The sequence below is a fragment of the Bolinopsis microptera genome, chromosome 10 (assembly GCF_026151205.1).
Source record: "Bolinopsis microptera isolate Bmic1 chromosome 10, MBARI_Bmic_1.0, whole genome shotgun sequence".
Taxonomy (NCBI): Eukaryota; Metazoa; Ctenophora; class Tentaculata; order Lobata; family Bolinopsidae; genus Bolinopsis; species Bolinopsis microptera.
The window spans coordinates 3,675,896-3,697,263 of record NC_087081.1 but is presented as its reverse complement, the minus strand read 5'-3'; the positions used below and the strand labels follow the sequence as shown (position 1 = coordinate 3,697,263).

Sequence of the window (21,368 nt, the reverse complement as noted above, 5' to 3'; positions counted from 1 at the left end):
AATAATGTAGTATCTGAAGTAACATGTATTATCATGGCAGATCAACAAACCGCACTGAATAAAAACAGCAGAATAAAGAAATCCATTCAGCGCGAGAGCAGAAAGTATGATCCGATAACAGATCATCATCAAATACTTTACATGACGTAACAAATACGTAATACAAAACGGTACACAAGTTCCATCCAAGTGGTCTACACAGCACAGAGAGAGAGAGAGAGAGTGGATAATGACCCCAAACACACACAGCACACACAGACACACACACAGAAAGTGATCAGTATTGTAGTAAAGACTCTGACTACACAGCCCGTACTCTTACATTATATACCTCTAATGAGGGACTATAGTAATTACAGGTCATGTGACTAATAACAACCAATAACAGAGCATGTCACGTTACCATGGTGATGACCATTCAGTAACTAGCCAGTAGTAGTCGTATGTCATTGCAAAATATAGAGTTTGTTCCTCTGAATTTTAAATAAATACTAAACCGCTATTTTACTTTTTATTAGTTATTAAATCAGGTTTATTCAGGTTTATTTGCCAGTTTAGTTACTTAGTTACGGGTACAGTTGAACCGGCGGTTATAGTTCATTAAACAAATAGAAACACCTAGTAACACATATCAACACCTAGTAACACCTAGCAACACCTAGCAACACCTAGTAATGCACCTAGCAACACCTAGCAACACCAATCAACACCTAGCAACACCTAGTAACACCTAGCAACACCTAGCAACACCTAGTAATGCACCTAGTAACACCTAGCAACACCTAGCAACACCTAGCAACACCTAGTAACACCTAGCAACACCTAGCAACACCTAGCAACACCTAATAATGCACCTAGTAACACCTAGCAACACCTAGCAACACCTAGCAACACCTAGCAACACCTAGCAATACCTAGCAACACCTAGTAATGCACCTAGTAACAACTAGCAACACCTAGCAACACCTAGTAATGTACCTATAGTAACACAATCAGACGAATTTCGAAAAATTCAAAAAATGTTTAACTATCTAGTATCTCATCTCACACGAATATTCAATCCTGCAAGGATCAACAATATAATGTCAATCATATCTTAGTGAACACGTTACCATGGTAATGAACAGGGAAATGCTAATTTATAGTACGAGTAAAGTCTATTCGTTTGTTTGTTTTCCACTTGACTCATGATGTTCAGCTATATGTGTGAATGTAATCTTAATATTCTCTATTATCCATATCTATATAGTATATATTCTACGGAAATTGACCTCAGACTCAATTATTGTTACGTAGATGAAATACTATCTTCATGGTAACTCGTACTCCGTTTTGTATAACTAGATTGTAGAGTACGCTATATATAAATCTCTACCACGTACCACACTTTATATATTATCACAAAGTCTAGTGAACGAGTATCGGTTTAGAGATTTGGCTGCTGAACCGGAAACAGTCGGATATCAATCAATTTTCCTGTTTGCTACTGCTAGACCAGAACCGAGTGGCAAACAAGAGAATTAAAATTATACTGAAAGGTTCTGGAATTTCTAACCGCTGGTTGCTAGATTTCAGAAAATTGTTTTATCTGTCATTGAACCAGGGGGTTCCAATAATGAGGACCCTTCAATCGCTGTTGGATCACAAGCAGAAACTATTTGTCAAAGAGTACTCTACCCAGACACTAGTTTGACACGTACCAAAGTTCGAAAGGGTTGATATCTGGCGAACTTGAGTTGTCGAACTATATAAACGTGTAAAATGCGTGTAAAATGCGTACATTTAAAAATAAATAAAGTAAGTTTAAGTTAAATTATTCCTTCAAAAGGGCTAATGGAAGGATAGAGTAGAACTGTAACATAAACCCTCGCACTAAGTATAGCAGAATATATGTAAAGATTATGGCATTCGTAAGTAAAGAGAGGGTTACCAAATATAGAAGAAAATAACTGCAAAACATAGTAAACTGTTTCAGAGGAAGACAATTTGACAATTTCCCAACAGTTTCTTAGTTTAAATATGATTCTGCGGGCTGGTCAACAATTTGATGCAGAGGGAGCAACTTACCATTTAACTATGACGTGTTACATAGTACTGATATTGGAGATACAACTAAAACAGTACTGATATTGGAGATACAAGTAACACAGTGGTAATATCTTAATATTGGAGACACGACTAAAACAGTACTGATATTGGAGACACAACTAACACATTATCAATATTGGAGACAACAAAAAGTTAAACAAATTCCAGAGACTTCAAATGAAAACGCGCGGGATCAGAAGGGAAACGTAATTCGATAATACAGGGGGCTACAGCCGAAGCGGTACACCATATTAACGTTCCTATAAAAAGGGTCCTATAAAGTTCCTGATAAATTGAATTAGTTTACAGCCTTGTTCAGAGCGATAATGTCAGATGTAACTGCTTATTCAGATACGCAGTCTACTTTAAAGCAGACATTTGAACATGACATTTCACTTCTGTTATTATAGAGTTATATAGGTGGTAACAATTGTGAAGTGTAACAATTCACTTCCGTTTTTGTAGGACTAGGTGGAAAAAAACTTGGTATAACGCTTGCGACCTTAATCTTAATTATCCGAGGTAAGATATACTAATAAGCTAATAAGAGTAATAAGTAACACATAATTGCTAAATACAACACAACAACACAAACACCTTGTTATAGCTGTGTGAACTGTGAGGGCAGATAGTAAAGGGATAAAGCAGCAACTAGTAAATTAACATTCCGGTAACGATCAGAGACTAGAAAGATTCTAAATTAGGTCAAATAAGCTGGGAGCGAGGGAAGATGTACAGTTCAACTGATACGCTGAGAGTGAGGGAAGATGTATGCAGTTCAACTGATAAGCTGAGAGGGAGGGAAGATGTACAGTTCAACTGATAAGCTGAGAGGGAGGGAAGATGTACAGTTCAACTGATAAGCTGAGAGTGAGGGAAGATGTACAGTTCAACTGATAAGTTGAGAGGGAGGGAAGATGTACAGTTCAACTGATAAGCTGAGCGGAAGGAAAGATGTACAGTTCAACTGATAAGCTGAGAGTGAGGGAAGATGTACAGTTCAACTGATGAGCTGAGAGTGAGGGAAGATGTATAACAGTTCAACTGATAAGCTGAGTGAGGGAAGATGTACAGTTCAACTGATAAGCTGAGAGGGAGGGAAGATGTACAGTTCAACTGATAAGCTGAGAGGGAGGGAAGATGTACAGTTCAACTGATAAGCTGAGAGAGAGGGAAGATGTACAGTTCAACTGATAAGCTGAGAGGGAGGGAAGATGTACAGTTCAACTGATAAGCTGAGAGAAAGGGAAGATGTACAGTTCAACTGATAAGCTGAGAGTGAGGGAAGATGTAAAGTTCAACTGAAAAGCTGAGAGTGAGGGAAGATGTACAGTTCAACTGATAAGCTGAGAGGGAGGGAAGATGTACAGACTATAAATTGATGGCGTTAAATAGTCTCGAGAGATCTACTCCATAATTATGCGATCTGATGCATGGCAGATTGTATTATTACTGCAATGATCGGCATAATATAAACCGACTCACACACCAAACTAATGAACCATTAATAATGCTATTCAACCGAGCGACAATATTAAATACCCAAAATGTCGTCCCACGAAGTTCTACACCCATACAACACACATTAGCATGTTATCAAAAGATGCATAAAAGCACACAAAACGCACCCAGAAAGCACATAGAATACCCGCAGAAAACCCACACACAAATTACACACGAAATACACACAATGTCTACACAAAGAACGCGACCTGTTCCTATCCCGATTCTACATCCTATAACATGCTAAACCAATTAGAGAGAGAGAAAGAGAGCGCGCGTCACGCAGCGTGTGAACTGTGACTTTGCAGCGGGAGTTATTGATCTAAGGTCTAATAGGACTAAAGGCTGGATATTTATAGTCTACACTCTTAACGGTAACTGTTAACTGCTAACTCTGTATTAGTTCTGAAACTCGCACACTCGTTTTATTATCTTAACCAAATTAAGAGTTAGGAATTTACAGGTCTGCATTTTCTGTCTACACAATTTTCTATTTTTTTAGTTTGTGACCGGTTGCTGCGTGTAAATTTAGTGTTATTGTGGGGGGGGGGGGGGGGGGGTATTGTTTTCGCATTCTATTTTATCACCTGACTTGTTGTTTGGGTCCCTCCTGGGATAGCTACTATGTACTGAGCGGCTCTAATTCTTAGACTGATCAGCTCATTTGTTACTATTCAATGCTGTTATATTAGTTTAATGTTTTATTAGTTATAATATTGTTATATTAGTTGTGTAAGTTGTTGTAGTTTATTTCTCAGATGATCCTTTCCATCTTTTAGTGATGCATCCCAACTGTTTTCTCTAATATATCACAGTATATTGTATATTCGGAATACCGATCAACTTCAGCATTTTAATTTCATTTTAGAGTTTTTAATCATCTTCATTATACTTTCATTTTCGTATTATTTCAGCATTTTTCATTTCAACCTTTTTCATTTCTTTTGCTGTTAATTTTGTTGATAATTATACATGATCCTATATATATCTGTTGAACGAGCGTAAACTTCAGTTTACAACTTTTACCATCGCTTCATAATCAGATTTACTACACAAATTTGAATAATAGGCTTATTATAAGGTCCCTAGGAACTCCAAAAATGTCTCCAACCCAATTCCCTTGGGAAACAACTAACGTCTGTACTATGCACGTACTGTATGGTTCGACAGGCACTGAAATTTGAAGTTCGCCAGAAATCACCCCTGTCGAACTTGAAGTATGATGTCGGGGGGACTCCCACATCTATTTCAACTTCTTCGACATTCAAAGACACACTTTTGGTGTTCCTACACTAGTTGGTTTTCTACTATTTGCAGCTGAGCGTACGTACTTGGACCCAAAAACGTTGTTGAAAGCTACACGTGGGGTCGCAAGTCCCAAGAATCAGTTAGATAACCTATAGAATATAGAATATCCTGCATCTTGGAAAAGATTGGAGGAAAAAGGTCCTCCAATCTCACATAGGTCACATAGGTAGGAACCTGATAGTTTGTTGTGATTCCCGTGCTTGTCAGCTAGTGATCCTACAGTTCACATACTGAACAGATTAATATGTGGTTTTAATGAGGGCCGATGTTCATTTTCTTTCGTGATCCCATGGCACGCACTGGCACGCTACTCATATAACCGTAAAAACCTGCAAGTCACACAGCGATTGCACAAACTATGGTGCTTATTCCTATGAGTATGAGCTTATGAGGAATAGCTCTCACATAAAGGTCTGGTTAGGAAATGTACAAATTCATTTTACAATATACTCTAATTAGCACTTTAACAGTTTCCTCTTACCTCTTAAGTCGGCTTCTTGGTCCGAGCAACTACAATTCCTCGCCACACGTCGCGGTCAAGCATAACAGATCTTATCTCTTCAACACAGGAAAGGCTGGTGTCCTTCTTTAGCATGTCCAGAAACGTAAGGTGGGGCCTCCCCGGTCTCCTGTATCCATGCTGAGGGTCCCAGAACAGAAGTTGGTTTGCCAGAAGGTCGTCATGCCTGGCTACATGTCCAGCCAGTCTCATTCTTCTGGAGGCTATCATCGCTGATGGCTTTGGGATGTTGCCGTATAAATCACTGTTGTTGATGATTTGTGGCCAACGTATGTTCAAGGCCATCCGGAGCATTCTAGTGTAGCATCCATTGATCCGCTTAGTCATGGATTGGCTTATCGTCCAAGCTTCAGAGCCGTACAGGAGTACAGGCTCAACCGTTGCTCGAAAGACACGGATCTTTAAGTCCCTGCGCATTCCAGACTTCCAGGTTGTCTTTAACTGATGACAGGCCCCCCATGCCTTTGCTTTCCTAACATCAAAGTCCTTCTCCGCACTCATTATTCTGCTTCCAAGGTAGACAAAGTCATCTACTTGCTCTATCTCCTGCCCACTTGCTGCTTTAATTACGGTAGAGTCAGACTCAGAGAGATTGACTCTGATGTACTTCGTCTTACTCTCGTTGAGGTGAAGTCCAACGGAGTTAGCAGCCAGCTCCACACTGAGGAGAAGATCTTGCGCTTGCTCTGCGGTGTCTGTTGTCAGTGCAAGATCGTCAGCAAAGTCGACATCTGTCATCTTAACTGCTGGGTATCTCCTGCTTCTTCTGGGGTTGACAGTGAAGCCCAGATCTTTACCTCTAAGTGCTGTTGTCATCACATAGTCAATGACAATCACGAAGAGGTAGGGCGCCAGTGTATCTCCCTGCATAACTCCAGCCAGTATAAGGAAAGCTTCAGTCAGACCATCCTCCGTGATGACTCGTGCCATGGTGTCCTTGTACATAGCATCTATCAGCCTAACAAATGGGCTCTGGTATCCCATATGCCAGGAGTATCTTCATCAATATACCCCTATGAATGCTATCAAAGGCCTTCTTAAAATCGATGAACAAGAGAAGGGCGGTCAGGTTTTTGTCTCTAGCCCCCTCCAAGATCCTCCTTAGACACAGAATGTGGCTGGTGGTACTGCGTCCCTCCCGAAATCCGTTTTGGTTGATCCTCAGTATTTTCTCCATCGCTGGTTTGATTCTGTTAAGGATCATACGATTCAGGGTCTTACTAACAATGGACGTAAGAGCGATTCCTCTGTAGGGCAATTCCACGGTAAGGTTCCACTTGGTGAAAATGAAAAATGTTAAGATAGGCTCCTAATTTTGGTTAAAATATGTTCATTAGACTCTTAACCTTACAGGTCAACAAAAGTTTTTTGTTTCATATTGCGTTAACTTTTGATTTTTCTCATTCAAAGGAACACTACTCGGAAATGAAAAAAATCATTCAAATTTTCAAAGGGCCATAGTTTGGGTATGCAGCAATATTTCTCTATGAAATTTCATACACTTAGGCATAGGCATAAGAATGAGAGCTATGCAAAGTTTCACAACCGTTACTCAAACACTTTTTCTAAAAAATTTCCACAAAGATGGTGTCGCGTCCGTCACAAAATTAAGCAAAAAAGTTTTTTCAGAGCCACATAGTGCTATTTATATTCAAAAAACCACTGTAACATATCTCTTCTGAAGGTAAGGGAGTACCGTAGAAATTATCAGGCTTGTATCTTTTAAGAAAAAATTTTTGGAAGGGGGGTCCCAACTTGTCGCGTCCGTCACATTTTTTTGAAAATGCTCCAAAAAATCTTTAAACAGACTTTAAATGCATTTTGCTTAAAGCTGAGACCGTCCTCAACAAAACTATGTCGTCAAATCGAAAATTGGACAGAAAATGGCCGAGTTATGTATAATTTTGTATATGCCCATATATGGGCGTACGGCTCACTTTTAGCCATTTTTATCCATATTTCCATTATTTTGACTAAAACCAAGACAAATAGAAGTCAAATAAGGTTGGATTGTGTTGACTATGTTGACTAGACTATCAAATAACATCATATGCAATTCAATAATTAAATTTACTGAGTTTTTGCCATTTTTTTTGCTTACAACTTTTTCAGAGGTAAAAGGCACAAAAAATGGACTTTACCCTATTTTCGCATATTTTTGAAGTAAAAATGCAATATCTTCCACATTTTAAACACTAAAGTAATGAAACTTTTAGGAGATGGTCTCAGCAGTATGATGCATTGAACAGTGATGAATGTTTTACCAGAGTTATAAATTTGTTCAAGTAGAGAAATAATTGATGCCCCTAGACTGATACCCTAGCGTATGCCCAAAATGGACAATTTTGGCTATTGCAGACCTCTTGGGGGTATTTGAGGCCTAAAAATTGGCATGAATACAGAGTAGATGTCACTGAACAAGATAAAAGTGTCAAGTGGAAGATTTGGAAAAATTGAAAAAAAACGTGTGTCCGTCACAGTCGCGTCTGTCACAATTTGAAAATGGCGCCATGCAAACAAAAATTGAGCAATCTCCAAGAAAATGGCATCTTAGAAATCCCTAAACCTTCTTCTATCATTGTTATACCAAATTAGAGACAATAGATAACTTTTTGAGATAAATTTGGGTACCATCTGAGTAGACACCCAAAAAAAGTGTCATATTTAAGTCGCGTCCGTCACAGGGGTGCTATCTCAGAAAGTAATAATGGTAAGGGTCTGAAATTTTCACACAACCTGTAGAAAGGTTAAATGTGGACTAATAAACAGTTGGAACTGATAAATAAACAACATCTCGAGTACAACATTCGTTTGAAGTTTAAAAAACAGCAAAATCGTGGTGTCCGTCACGGTGGAATTGCCCTGTAGTTATCCACTTTAGTTAGATTTCCTTTCTTTGGCACAGGCACGATGTTGAGTTGCCGCCATTGATCAGGGATTTTTCCATCAACCAGAGCGCTGTTACAGAACTCTAGAATCAGGTCGTCCATGTCCACTCTTTTGAGAATCTCTGGAGCTATGCCATCATCACCATAGGCCTTACCCTCCTTGATCTGTTTCCTCGCCTCCGCTAACTCCTCCCTGCAAAACAGACCAGTCTCTATATCCTGCTGGGGGTGGATGGTTTGGATAACTATTTCCTGGTCAGGTACAGATGGTGGTTGACCCAGGAGCTTAGTGAAGTGGTCCTTCCAGCTCTTCAATCTCCCCTCTGCACTACCTCCATCAACCAGGCTGCATGGCTTGCTTTTCCTGCCATTTATGTCATTAATAAGGTCCCAACTTTCCTTATTTTTGCACCTGTCAGCAGCATCCTCAGCCCGCCTGATCCTAGAAACAAGAGTCTTCTCCTCAACCTCTTTGTAGCTCACTGCAAGTGCATCCTTACACTCCTTAACTACCTCTCTACTCTCCTCTGTAGGATTTTCATGATACGCGTCTTTGGCCTGAAACAGAGTTCTCCTCTTCTCCGATACCCTAGGATCTTGGGAGGGGTTGTTACGTTGTCTTCTTGGGATGGGCTTAAGCAACTTATGATTGGTTGCTTTCACGGCATCCATAAGCTTTCCGTACTGAATCGTGGGATCGTTCTGCTCACTAGATTCTTCCTCCAGTAGCATAGAGAATCTGTTTTTCACCTCCACAGAATACAAGGCTTGCAACTCCTTATTCTCTTTGAGCAGTCTGTAGTCATATCTTACTACTCTAGGTGCATTCTGGCACTTTCGCAGGCTGAGTTTGACTGAACTAACTACTAGACGGTGGTCCGACCCAAGAGAGTTAAAAGAATTGGAGACAACAGTGTCCTTGACTGAGTTACGCCACTTCTTCCTTATCAGGATGTAATCAATCTGACTCTTGCTCAGTGTTCCGTCAGAGAGATACGTCCATAGTTTACCGGGACGTTTCTGGAATCGGTGGTTAGTTGCCTCAAGGTTTCCCTCCAGCAAAGTATCCCTGAGAAGCGATCCGTTTCTGTTGGATACTCGATGCCAGTACCAACCTGAATCCTCCTCATTCAATCTGCTAAGATGGGCGTTAAGATCACCAACAACCATTAGCAGATGATGGGCTGGTACCTCTCCTAATGCAGATCTTAGTCCCTCGTGAAAGTCCTCTGCCTCTTCATTAGATGCTGCTTCAGTGGGACTGTACACCGTTATTACTGTAAGCCGTGGGTTTCCATCAAAGGATATGAGAAAAATTCGCTTCCCAAACGATTTCATGAGACTCACTGCTTTGTAGGCCTGCTTGGTCAGCATAAACCCAACTCCACCAGTAGCAGCTTGTCGGGTGTTTCTCCAAGCAGGTGTGGTCACCAGGTGCACACCCTTCTCGAAACTCTGGATCTTGATCTCCTCCTCATGCACAATCCGGTGCTCTTGTACCCCTAAAACTGCAACTCTACTCTCAAGGAAGAGCGATGCTAACTCTATCCTCTTATACTGTTCCCTAACAGTACGAACGTTCAGTGTCCCGATGAACGTTTTCCTACTACACGACACAACGCTGCCACTATTACTGCTCTTCTTTTCCGGTTCTGTACTTATCCTGTTGTGTTGTGTTGGGTACGACAGTACATCATCGCCTGGCCCTCCCAGATTGGGTTTTAAGCCAACCAAGTCATAAAACTGCCGACCCTCCACAAGATTCGTGTTAGGGGCTTTAACCCTAGTGCTGTTTAAATTCATCATAGTTGTTTTTCAAATAGCTAAATGACCCCATGGAGTCCCCTCCATGGTGGCAAATGGTCATTTCCCAAAGCCACGCTACCGGAACATTTGGGTTTGAACCGCAGGAACATCAACTTGAGTTGAACTTTTTTTCAGACTTTAACCAATCGAACTGTCTGCTCAGGGTAAATGATGTGGTGAGTTCTTCTTCTTCTTCTTCTTCTTTTCCGACACTACCCGAAGGTAGCCACTCCTGTCCCTGAGGTAGGGGGGCTAGGGTGTCAGCATAAGCTAAACTTTTGCAGGAGCTAGCCCTCTCCCTGACTGCCCGTTACCCCGGGTATGGGGGGTCATCCTTTCCACCAGAGCGTGGTCCAATCATTTGGGTCGTAGTGGAAAGTCAGAGGATATAATGACCAACACCTCCAGCTGATGCTCCGCACCTCTCTTCTTCAGAGGCTAGGAGTTCGAGAGACAACTGACGTTCCTATCTTGTCTCTCCGGGGGTCAGCTATCTACCCGTCGCCCATCCTGATTCTTGCCTGGAGTTCACCACCATCCATCGTCCAGTATCCAGTCTTCACCACGTGGAGGCATCAGGAGGACTTGTTGCAGAGAGGCTAAGGTCGACTTATTCGACTAGGTACTGACAGGGGGGCACTAGCGGGGTACCTCCGATTCACAGCCCTGGCTTTTATAGTGAGAGCACAGAACTGCTAGTCAGCGGTGATCTTTTTGATCACCTACGCATCTACAACCATTGGAACAGTTTAACCATTAAACAGTTTAACCTATTTAATTTTAACTCAGAGAAGCTACACTGTATTCTGTGATTTTGTCATACATCATCGGTCATTAGTATTATCAATTATGTCGCGCATATATACTGTTTTCCTATTTCAAGAGGTGTTTGTAGTATTTAGAAGGTTACGATTTGCAGGTCCTTACTATACATTGTTAGTGGTACAGGCAAAAAGTCGTGTTTTCTGCTACAACTTTGGCAACCTAACAAACCCAGAACCCTTAATTGTTAATTGTTATGGACGCTAAAACGGATTTTCAAAGATCGTTAAAACTTTTTTTTTCAAATTTCTTGGTTTGAAACGATAAAAATGATTTGAAATACGTATGCACTGACTTTTTGCCGCCCCTGTATAATTCTATAATTCTATGATATTGATAGGTAATGTAAAGTCTGTAGAGCGATTTTAAGTTTGGTATCTGGAATCATGATGTACAATTGTACACTTGGAGGCTCAAAAAATTACCACAATGCCGAAATGGTCACATTGAGGTGGACGAATGATGGTTTGGATGCATGCTCTGAAATGTTTGACAAGGAAGCCTTTTGTCTCACGTCGGTGCGTGACAGGCCCGCATCGTGGGGCAAGAAGCCGTCCCTACTTATCTCCCTCTTTGTTAACATCGTGTACCACTCGTGCAAGGATATCGGAGCACGAAATTTATTTTACTGTATCATAATATCTTGTATTTGTTATTTAAATATTTCAATATTTCAACAATGGACCTAATCTGTGACCGATGGGATGCTCCTTACAGTACAGAATGTTAAATTCCAAAAATACGTTGATCGGTATTAGGACAAAGAGGCTTCGTATCCGACAGCAAATCAACTTTAAGTCCTTATCTGTTATACCGATCGTTGCTAATTGATAAGTCAGATGTTTAACTGTTAATCTCAGTTCTATCTATTCCGATTGATTGAAAGCCCCTCGTAAGGGGGTCGTCTCTAATGGACTAATTTATTGATTACAATCATAATAAGTTAAAAATAAGGACCCCGATGGGCACTCCTGAAAACATAACTTCTAGAAAATATGTGAAAACTAAATAAAAAATAAACTGACGACAAATGAAATAAAATCGCAACAAACTGCAAATAATGGAAAATACGTCAAGGAAAAATGTTTTTTTTGTATCTGATAAAATATTTACGTTACATATTATTTCAAGGGTACTTGGCTGCTCACGAAAATCTGAAGACGCAAAGGAGGGATCCGCATTCTTATTTATACCGTATTCATGATTTAGTTTAATTAATCATTCAGTTTGTTATGTAATCTGTGATGCATACCATCTATCGGGTACATGAGACTATTAATCTCAGCCTTTGTCTTTCATTTTCCAGTCTTGATTTATTGATTCCATGTCTTCAATCTCAATATTTCATAGATTGATAAGTTCACTTTTCCCCCACTTTTTTGCCAACATTTCATAGTTCACATGCAGCTTAGTTTATATATATAACACTTTCTCTGCTCTAACATTTACATAACATTTAAAACGAATCCCGCCTTTTAACACGTGATCCGCAGTAAAAATACAAAGGGTAACACATTACATCTATCGACTAGCCAGCTGCATGCAATTAGTAAGCAATCAGGTCACCGTGGAAACATACCCCTGCAGAAAAGCCCCCTAATGTACTGATGTAGATATCATTATCTCTCTACTACTCTGACCTTTATATTCCTTACTCCCTACTCTTGCTCTGCGCTCCTTTACCAATATTACGGTGTATTAGTGCTTTTCATTCAAACAAGTGAAAACAAATCTTTTATGTCATGTTTCCAGGGTTTGGACTGGAATTGCCCGCTTAAAGAACTTCCATCGCGTTACATTACATAATTTTCTCAATAAATGTAATAGATTTGTAGTGTTGTAATTAGTTTACTGTCTCCTCGTGATTGTGTTTGTTTTTGGTGACAGGGAGACAGTAAGACTGTTCCAGTCATAACGTTCACTCGTAATTGAGTAAAGTAGCATCTGAGATAACATTCTAGACCATAACAATTATAAGAAGTCGACAAATCACTGGAGAGTAATGTTATCATAATTTTATGTCACTGAACTTGGGGTGAATTAATTGGGGTATTAGCATACAAAATATGTAAGATTATTGACTTACTTGACTTAAGGCGGGTAGTATTCCCGAGATCCATTGACAACAGTTCTCCACAGCTTTCTGTCCTCCATCAGTCTAGCTATCTCATCTACTGACTTCAGCCCAGTATCTGCTTTTAGGTTATCTAGGTCGTGCCGTGTTAGTATGCCCATGACTCTGCTTCCAGAGGATCAGTTTGTTCAGTGTCAGCTCCGGATGTCGGTGAGCATGACCTGCAAGTCTGAGCCTTCGTTGGGTTATCTTGGAGCTGACTTTGGGAAGATCACCGTACAGGCTGTGGTTGCGGACATAGTCTCGATATTAATTGATGTTAGAGGCCATTCTTAACATTCGCGTATAGCAACCATCAACCATCTTCTCTAGCCTTTTCGTCATAGTTCAAGTCTCGGAACCGTACAAAAGCACCGACTAGTGCTGTGAAAACTCTGGTCTTGATAGACTTTCTAAGGTTAGATTTCCAAAGTTTTTTAGTATGTGGCATGCTCCCCATGCTCTTTCTTTCCTAACCCTGATATCACTCTCACTGTCTCTGATTCTAGAACCCAGATAGGTAAAGTCTTCCACATGCTCTATTGTGCTGTTACCCAGGGACTTGATGGTATCAGGGTTCTCGATGTTCTGAGTAATGAATTTGGTTTTCCCTTCATTCATTCTAAGTCCAATTGTAGCAGCAACCCTGCAACCCAAAATGTAAGATTATTATCAGGATATGTAAGATAAATCGTCATGTTAGTGGTTACCATGACTACTGATTCTCTGTGAGTAGTAGTAACTGAATGGAAAGATGATATTTATATTTTGTTTTATGCGATGATTAGTTGAAGTTTCATAGCATTCATTGAATCAGTAACGGCCCCCGTTGTACAATTAGTGCTGTGGGCAAGTTGAGTATGTTCAGTGTTAAATTTTGTACAGTTCCCCAGGTTTATGATATAACCAACCATTTATTTAGTTTAAAGGATTGTGTGTTTTAAGAATTATTACGTAGCATTATTAAAATATTTTTTATATTATCAGGATGTTATAATGCTCCTACCACTATAAATTCCTTTCCTCACCTCGACTTAAATCTCACATGTAGAAGCTACACAGATGATAACTGTCGTCCTGTCCGAAAGTCCCAAAAGTAACCCATAGAAAATAGAAATGTGTTAGTGATATTTTATTGAGGACTGCACCTTTAAATCTCCCATCTTTTATTTATTTATTCATCATTATTTTTACTAGTTCCTACTAGTACTAATAACTACTTTATTATTCCACAATACGAGTAAATATTTTCTTTTTCTTTGCGGCCATCTGCAAATAAGTTTGAAGAACAACAGTTTGCATAATACAATTTACTTGAGTGGAAAAGTTCTGATTAGGAATCGTGACGATCGTATTGCTAAGGTCTGCTAAGAATAATTGGTCTAAACGGCTAACAAGAGGAATATTCGTGAAACGAAGAACAGGGTCTCAAAAGCGAACGCTTTTGAGTTCAAATCTTTATTTACTGTATCATTGGAACCTAGTAAACATTTGTTAATTTTCTGTTGTTAACAATGCTCTAACATCATGCTCTAACATCATGATGCTAGCCACGCTTAATCATTCTTGCAATTTGTAGTCCTGCTCTAACATCATGATGCTAGCCAAGATATCACTGATATTCGTACTAGTCATTCTCCCATGTCCAGTCACCCCCTGGGAGAGGTACTTTATAGATTCACGACAACCCCGTCTGCATCGAACTATGTTATTTTACCTGCGCCTTATTTTGAGAGCTTAACAACCTCTTTCAATATTTCTGCTTGGGTCACGGCACACGCGTAGTAGCTACTCTGTTTGGTTAAGTTACAATGTGGATTTCTCGCTCGATGATGAAATTGTAATCTCATCAGTCGGCTCATACGATGACTTTTTTTCAGTGACAGGGAGACAGTAAGACTGTTCCAGTCATAACGTTCACTTTTTACATACTATACTATATAAGTATAGTTTATAGAGGCTATATTTACCATGACTAATGCTTCTCTGTGAGTAGGGGTAGACGCATAACTGAATGGAAAGATTATATTTATATTTTGTTTTATGCGATGATTAGTTGAAGTTTCATAGCATCTCCCGAACCACATGGAAATCCGAAATAGTGCTGTACTTTAACCACATGGCAATAAGTTACTGTATTAAATATTATTATAATTGTTGCACTACTTAAATATTTCTTTTTCATCGTTCTCACATTTCTATTCTTTTCTGCATTATGCATGATTTTGTTATGAGGAAAGTTAAAACGTTTTGCTGATTGCTCTATTCTTTCACATTTCTCAAATATTGTTTTACAATTCTTTATGTTGTCATGTTGACAACATAAAGTTGTGCATTTCTTTTAAGATATCAAACATACTCAAATACTAAAGTACTAAAGACGGTTAATTCATCTTGACAGATGATACTCGTCTAAATTTCTTCGAAGTAGCGTGGGCTGCTTTCCTCTCGGACAATAGCTCATCGCAACCCGTCTTTAAATTTTCTGGTAGAAGTAAGGTGTGTGAAAAGTGCTTTATAATTGTTGCACCCGATCTATTTTGAGACCTGTTGTGGCGTCTTTGATTTTTTTTCCTGCTCTTGCCGAAGGCAAAAAGATCGTAGGGAATAAGTAATCGGGTTTGGATATATGAGCTATCCCGATGGACCTGCGGTGATGACAAAAGTCTGCTCCTTCGCAATATAGACCACTCCTCTATAATTAAGTGTATAGGAAGGGTCTGTTATGCTGCGCGCGACGCTCGGCATGTGTTATTTAATTGCAGTATCCAACGCGAATTTCAATTGTCAAACGATGCCGTTCAAATTAAAATAGCCCAAAATTTGCGCGCGGCGTACTAAATATTCGCAATTTGATTACATGCAATCCTGCACGCGCGCAATAACAAATTACGATGAAAATATTGCAACTTTTTAACAACAAAATAATCCAATAACTAATTTTAATTAATCGATAAAATTAACTTTTCGTTGCAAATATTATAATTAACGGTTTAACTTTAAGCAGGGAAAATTAATCGTGCGTGGTGTAACCGCGGCGAAATTCTTGTTCACTTATGAAGCCTTGCTGTTTTTAATTTTACTTCATTTGGGCTCCGTCTTTATAAATATAAATGGTGTCCTTACGAAACGAAATGAAACGAAACACTTATATAAAACAGTTATAAGACAAACTAAGTGTATTATTACAGGGTACCTGTATTAGTATTAGTATTAACTATTACAGTTTACGGTTTAAATTTTTGACATATTGTTGAAGTTGAAGTTGAATCAGTGGAATTAGAAGAATTAGTTGATGCTTGTAGGTTTACAACCTACCAGGACGCGCGCCGAGTTGGACTCGTCGACGGTCCAATATATGGAACAGATATTTTACGAGTATCACCCGTTAAGTTGATGCACGTGTAAAGATTTGAGAGGACCACTGGGGCATTTTGATCGTTTTTGTAGTGATATTACTTTGTGTTCAGTGAGTGCATAGAATTACCTGTCACAACCCATGTAAAGTTGTATCAATGCAGACTCAAGCTACACGTGCGGTGTGCACCCTGCCTATCTCCTCATAAACCCTGTAAACCGTCCCGACAAGCTATTCACAGGAACATCCCCTGTCAGTGAGGCTCTCTGCATCCAGAAAGTAGCTACTTTTGCCCTATTACTCCTTGTATCGGGGGTTATCTGGATCCAAGAACCCTTACCAGGCTGATAATAACATGCGGGCAGAGGTAGACATGGATTTGTTGTTTGGAGGTAGTATGTCTTCAGTCACACTTCACACTTGTCACTGCCGCCCCTCAGTTGCTTATTTGATATCAGCCTCAGATCAACGGTCGTCAGTGCTCAGTGGTTTGCTTTTCGAGAGCTCTTAAATCAAAGGTATTTTTAAAGTTCTTTTATACTTTTATATTATTTGAACTGAGTGCGTGGAACTTATTTGTCTAAAATCCGGAACTTATTTCTTTTTCATTTTTTGACACATTTCACTTACAGTAGATTAATAAATACATCAATAAAACTAATCGCGAGTCTAATAGCTTTAAAGGTTGTTGCTTTGTTGGAAGCACAGTGTGCTTTATCTTTTGTTTGTTTAAATCAATAAATCATCATTTTTTTATTTTTATTTATGAATTGGGTGCAAATATTCGGTTTAAGATTTGATTTATGTTATATATTTATAATTATTTAATAAAGTTATTATATTCGTAAACATTGACTGGCTAATAAACCAGTCCCCAAAAATAAACCGTTCTCAAATGCAAAATGATACCGAGAATGAAATCGGTCCAGATCAGTAACTAACACAATTAGGAATACGGCAGGAGTTAGATTGATGCTTAACATGTGACCAAAACTTCTTAGTTATAAAGTTATCAGCGCTGGATCATCACGATTGAAAATATTGTCTCTGATTTTGGCTGAGCTGCACAATATGGCACAATTTAGCCTACCTGAGCTAAAATGTGTAATAAGATATCTAAATTTGACTTTAAATGAGGAATTTACCTGCAGTTCTTTGCAAAGTTGTTATCAGAGTATTATAACGTTATAACGTGTAATCCCCACAGCAGCTGGGGTGTAACGTTTCCTAAAATATGCAGATAATTTGGTGGAAGGTAATTAATTTACACAGCTGTGCATGTGCTCCGACCTGATCCGTATCACATTTCCGTTTTACTTAACACCTTTCTTGCTTTCTTGATATCATTCAACACCTTTTAGTTTTAGCTAACTAGGATACTTACTACCTCCCCCTTATCACCTTCTACCCAAGTTGGCCACAGCATCTGATCTTATTTCCCCTCAAATATTTACGAGTCATTATAGTGTCTGCAACATCAGGATATCATTACTTGGTATTTGTAGCCTACATCCCGTGTTATGTAAATCTAGGTGTTTATTAGAATCATGCCCAATTTGTTCTAAAATCCCGGGTATGAGTGATTGAAGTTTTGTGTAGGTAAACTTCGTGATGATTAAAGTGCGTAGTATTCCTCGCACCATCGTTTCAAAGTCTAATTTGTTAGCTGGATTTTAAATCAAGTTTCTCTCATTTCTTCATAATTTATACCTACTTAATCTCGTTACATTAAATTAAGTTTAATAATGTAAGGTAAGAATGTCGTGCCCCACAGGTATCGATTACTAAGTGAGTTGCAATTCTGTTATTTTCTGAACAAATTGATTCGTTAGCCTCACAAAAATGTTAGTTTCTGTTTTGTTTTGCCCCGTAATCCTCTATTGGTAGAACTTTAGAATATTGATTGGAAAACTTTACAACGTCGTTAACAGCATCTTTTCGTCTACAGAACGATTGCAAAGCTCGCCATTTAATTAGGTTATGCGATGACTTATTTTACTGACGGTACAAATTGTAGTGCGTCTTATAACACACGGAGAGGTGTTGTATTCAAATCTGGGTTTGAGAACAGTTGTTCGAGGTGGGAGTTAATCAGTCATGAACCAAACGTTTTGTTAACAGTTATCATTACGTAGTTTCATTCATTACACTTCCTTTATTGATGCATCATAATCAAATCATTCTGTACCAGGTACCGGTATAATCCTTTAATCGTAAGGTTAAATATGATATCTGATTACTGCCTAGCAATTTCAGTGTCTGAAAACATATTGTTGTTTATCCTCTGCAGAACTGTTTTTCTGAGTTCTATTCAGCTCACTGGATCGTCATATGTATCATTAATATATTCGTGCCTTATTTAAGTATATACATTTGCTTCACGATATTTCTGATATCAGATTACTGCCTGATTTATTTGTCACTCCCGTAAACTTAAGAATTCTTTAAGAACAGCACATTTTTATTAAGTCGTGTAATTTTATTCGGTTTTCGAGAAAGTTTCTGATTTTTTCTGAATAGACTTAGTGAAAAGAAATTGTGTTATATAGTAGTGTTAAACACATTAATACTTTTAACACTACAAATTATTTGAGAATATGAGAACTGCGTAGAAATAAGTGATTTATTTGGTTACCTTCATTGGAATATTGTCATCACTGGAGTCTATTTGGAACAAAATCTGACATTTTCTTGAAAGAAACATCACATTTTGTTGATTTTGTCAGTTTTGTTATCTTGTCAGAATTATTTAAATGGTTTTTGTTGTGTCCTACGAGTATTATTATTATAAGTTTTAGGAATTGCTATATTACAATGTTGTTATTGTAAAGGTTGATGGTCCTTTATAGGGCTTAAAACCCCTGGCGCCGCACGCTCATGGTCACGAGAGTTTATATTATTTGCACCTTGGCCCTCCTGTGCGGTGCCATCTTTAATAGATGAGTTACGAATTGTAATAAAGCTTATTGAATGGGAAAAGCAAGCGACCAATTTCATTCTCGGTATCAATTTGCATTTGCGGACGGTTCCTCAATAATATCATTTCCTTTTGTTTGGAAAAGAGAGACACTGGCAGCGGTTCACTCTACCCATGATTATGGGTTTTGGTCAATTATCATCTCTTTTTGATTATAATGTCAGGATAATTTACACAGTCGAAACTTTATTAATAAGGAGGTAAATACTGTAAATGTTTAAAAACTTGCTATTTATGTCAAGAACGGGTTAAAGTTACGAATAAATTAAGATTATAAGATTGTTTATAAGTTTATAACATAGGTTATTCCTATTTATAGCATCTATCCACACAACGCTTTGTAATGAATATTGTATGGTCCTTCGTTGTAGGTCAAATGTTCCTTTTACAGGGCAATGGGAGCCACTATTGCATATCCTTAATATTCAATTTCATAATGTGATCGCATTATTTCTAATTATTGGGTTATTGAATACAGGTAATTAATTAATTGACGTTACGCTACTTTCATCTATCTTCTCCTTCAACTTGCATTTAATTTTTGCTTCCATCCATACAACACCGATGTTGCTTGTTTCTATTTCCAAGAAATTGTCCTGCTGTTGTTTGTTGATCTCACCCTGTTAAATACGCCCTAATTATAACCAATTATCGCTAATTAATTATCTATTTACACTAATATGCGAGATATATTACCAAATGTGACGTCATCTTTACAATTATTTTGGTTTCGCATCTACCTACATTATGGCATCATCGTATCGTAATTGATTAATTTTGTGACATAACAAAATCTGTGTCATCTATTTTAACGCAAGTAATTTTAGTTGGGTTGACTCTGTAGCAGAAAATTACTTTATTTAGTACCATCTGTATCATGTTGATGTTTTAATTTATTTGAAATATTTTCATACCAGTAACAATATGAATTTGGGAGTTACCGTTCTGTATACTAGTCAATATAGTACATATAAATTTAATAAAACTAAGATTTATAAAATAAATCTCAGTTGCTAATCTTCTTCTTACAGGAGGAATGTTGTGGACCCTGGTGTTATCGAGTCTGATCCCCTCCACTCCATCCCTCCCGGCCTCCACGCCACCCCTCCCAACCTCACCTCGTCCCCAGTTGTTCCCCACCACTCCACCACCCACTATCCAGTGCTACCAGTGCTACGTGCACAAGCAACACAATGACACAGTGGTTTATCGTAACACCACAGAGCTCATCACCTGGCAGACGTCCGGGGTACGCGGTATTGTGGGGGATTACCTGGAACATTGCCAGATAATCAGCTGTACTCAGTCCTGTCTGATAGCCACAAGCAGGGTGGAACTAACCTTACCACCTGGACTAGCATACCCCACAGCGCAACCCTGGTACCACACTAGTGCCACACCTCCTGCTCAACCTGCTAAAACCACCGACACAGTCCTGTTAGAATACCGGACTTGTTCAGCCCCTGACTTCAGCCTGTGTGCCGGGTTCCAGCAGATGAAGAGTGAGACGTGTAGAGAGGAAGCTTGCGCTCACGATCTGTGTAACAAGGAGTTCCAAGACCAGCTGGAGCTTGCTATAATCATTGTATCAGCTGTAGTGTCCCTGCTTGTGTGTCTGGGTATTGTTATCTCGATCTGCTGCTGGTACTTCAAGATAAGACCCAGGAAGGGGAAGGAGTACCGGAAAGTGGGACACAGGAAGAAGTCTTTGAGGGAGTCATTCATGCTTAAGTTCAGAGTTGGACAGGTTAAAGTTGAAGTGGCAAAGATCGAGGAGAAGAGTTCTAGATCAGACTCCAGTTCTTCGAAAACTAAATCTAAAGATGAGAAGGGTAAAAAGATAACAGAAGATAAAGACAAAGATAAGTCCAAGGGCAAAGATAAATCTAAGGAAAACGATAAGTCCAAGGATAAAGATAAGTCCAAGGAAAAAGATAAGTCCAAGGAAAACGATAAGTCCAAGGAAAAAGATAAGTCCAAGGGAA

General features: G+C 38.9%; 2 protein-coding genes across 3 annotated transcripts in view; both read right to left on the bottom strand.

The window, feature by feature from the left end:
* The window catches only part of LOC134821898 (uncharacterized), a 46,468-nt gene extending 27,471 nt beyond the window's left edge, over positions 1 to 18,997 (bottom strand). For both annotated transcript variants that reach the window (XM_063832710.1, XM_063832711.1), the window contains exon 1: positions 18,986 to 18,997. The gene's annotated coding sequence lies outside the window, so the exon portion shown is untranslated. The remainder of the gene's footprint in view (positions 1 to 18,985) is intronic.
* Positions 8,266 to 13,669, bottom strand: LOC134822234 (craniofacial development protein 2-like). The gene is made up of 3 exons (XM_063833144.1): positions 13,526 to 13,669; positions 10,257 to 10,351; positions 8,266 to 10,096 (listed from the first exon to the last, which is right to left on the bottom strand). The coding sequence occupies exons 1-3, from the start codon at positions 13,667 to 13,669 to the stop codon at positions 8,266 to 8,268; spliced, it is 2,070 nt and encodes a 689-aa protein (XP_063689214.1).
* Positions 18,998 to 21,368: the final 2,371 nt, after the last annotated feature.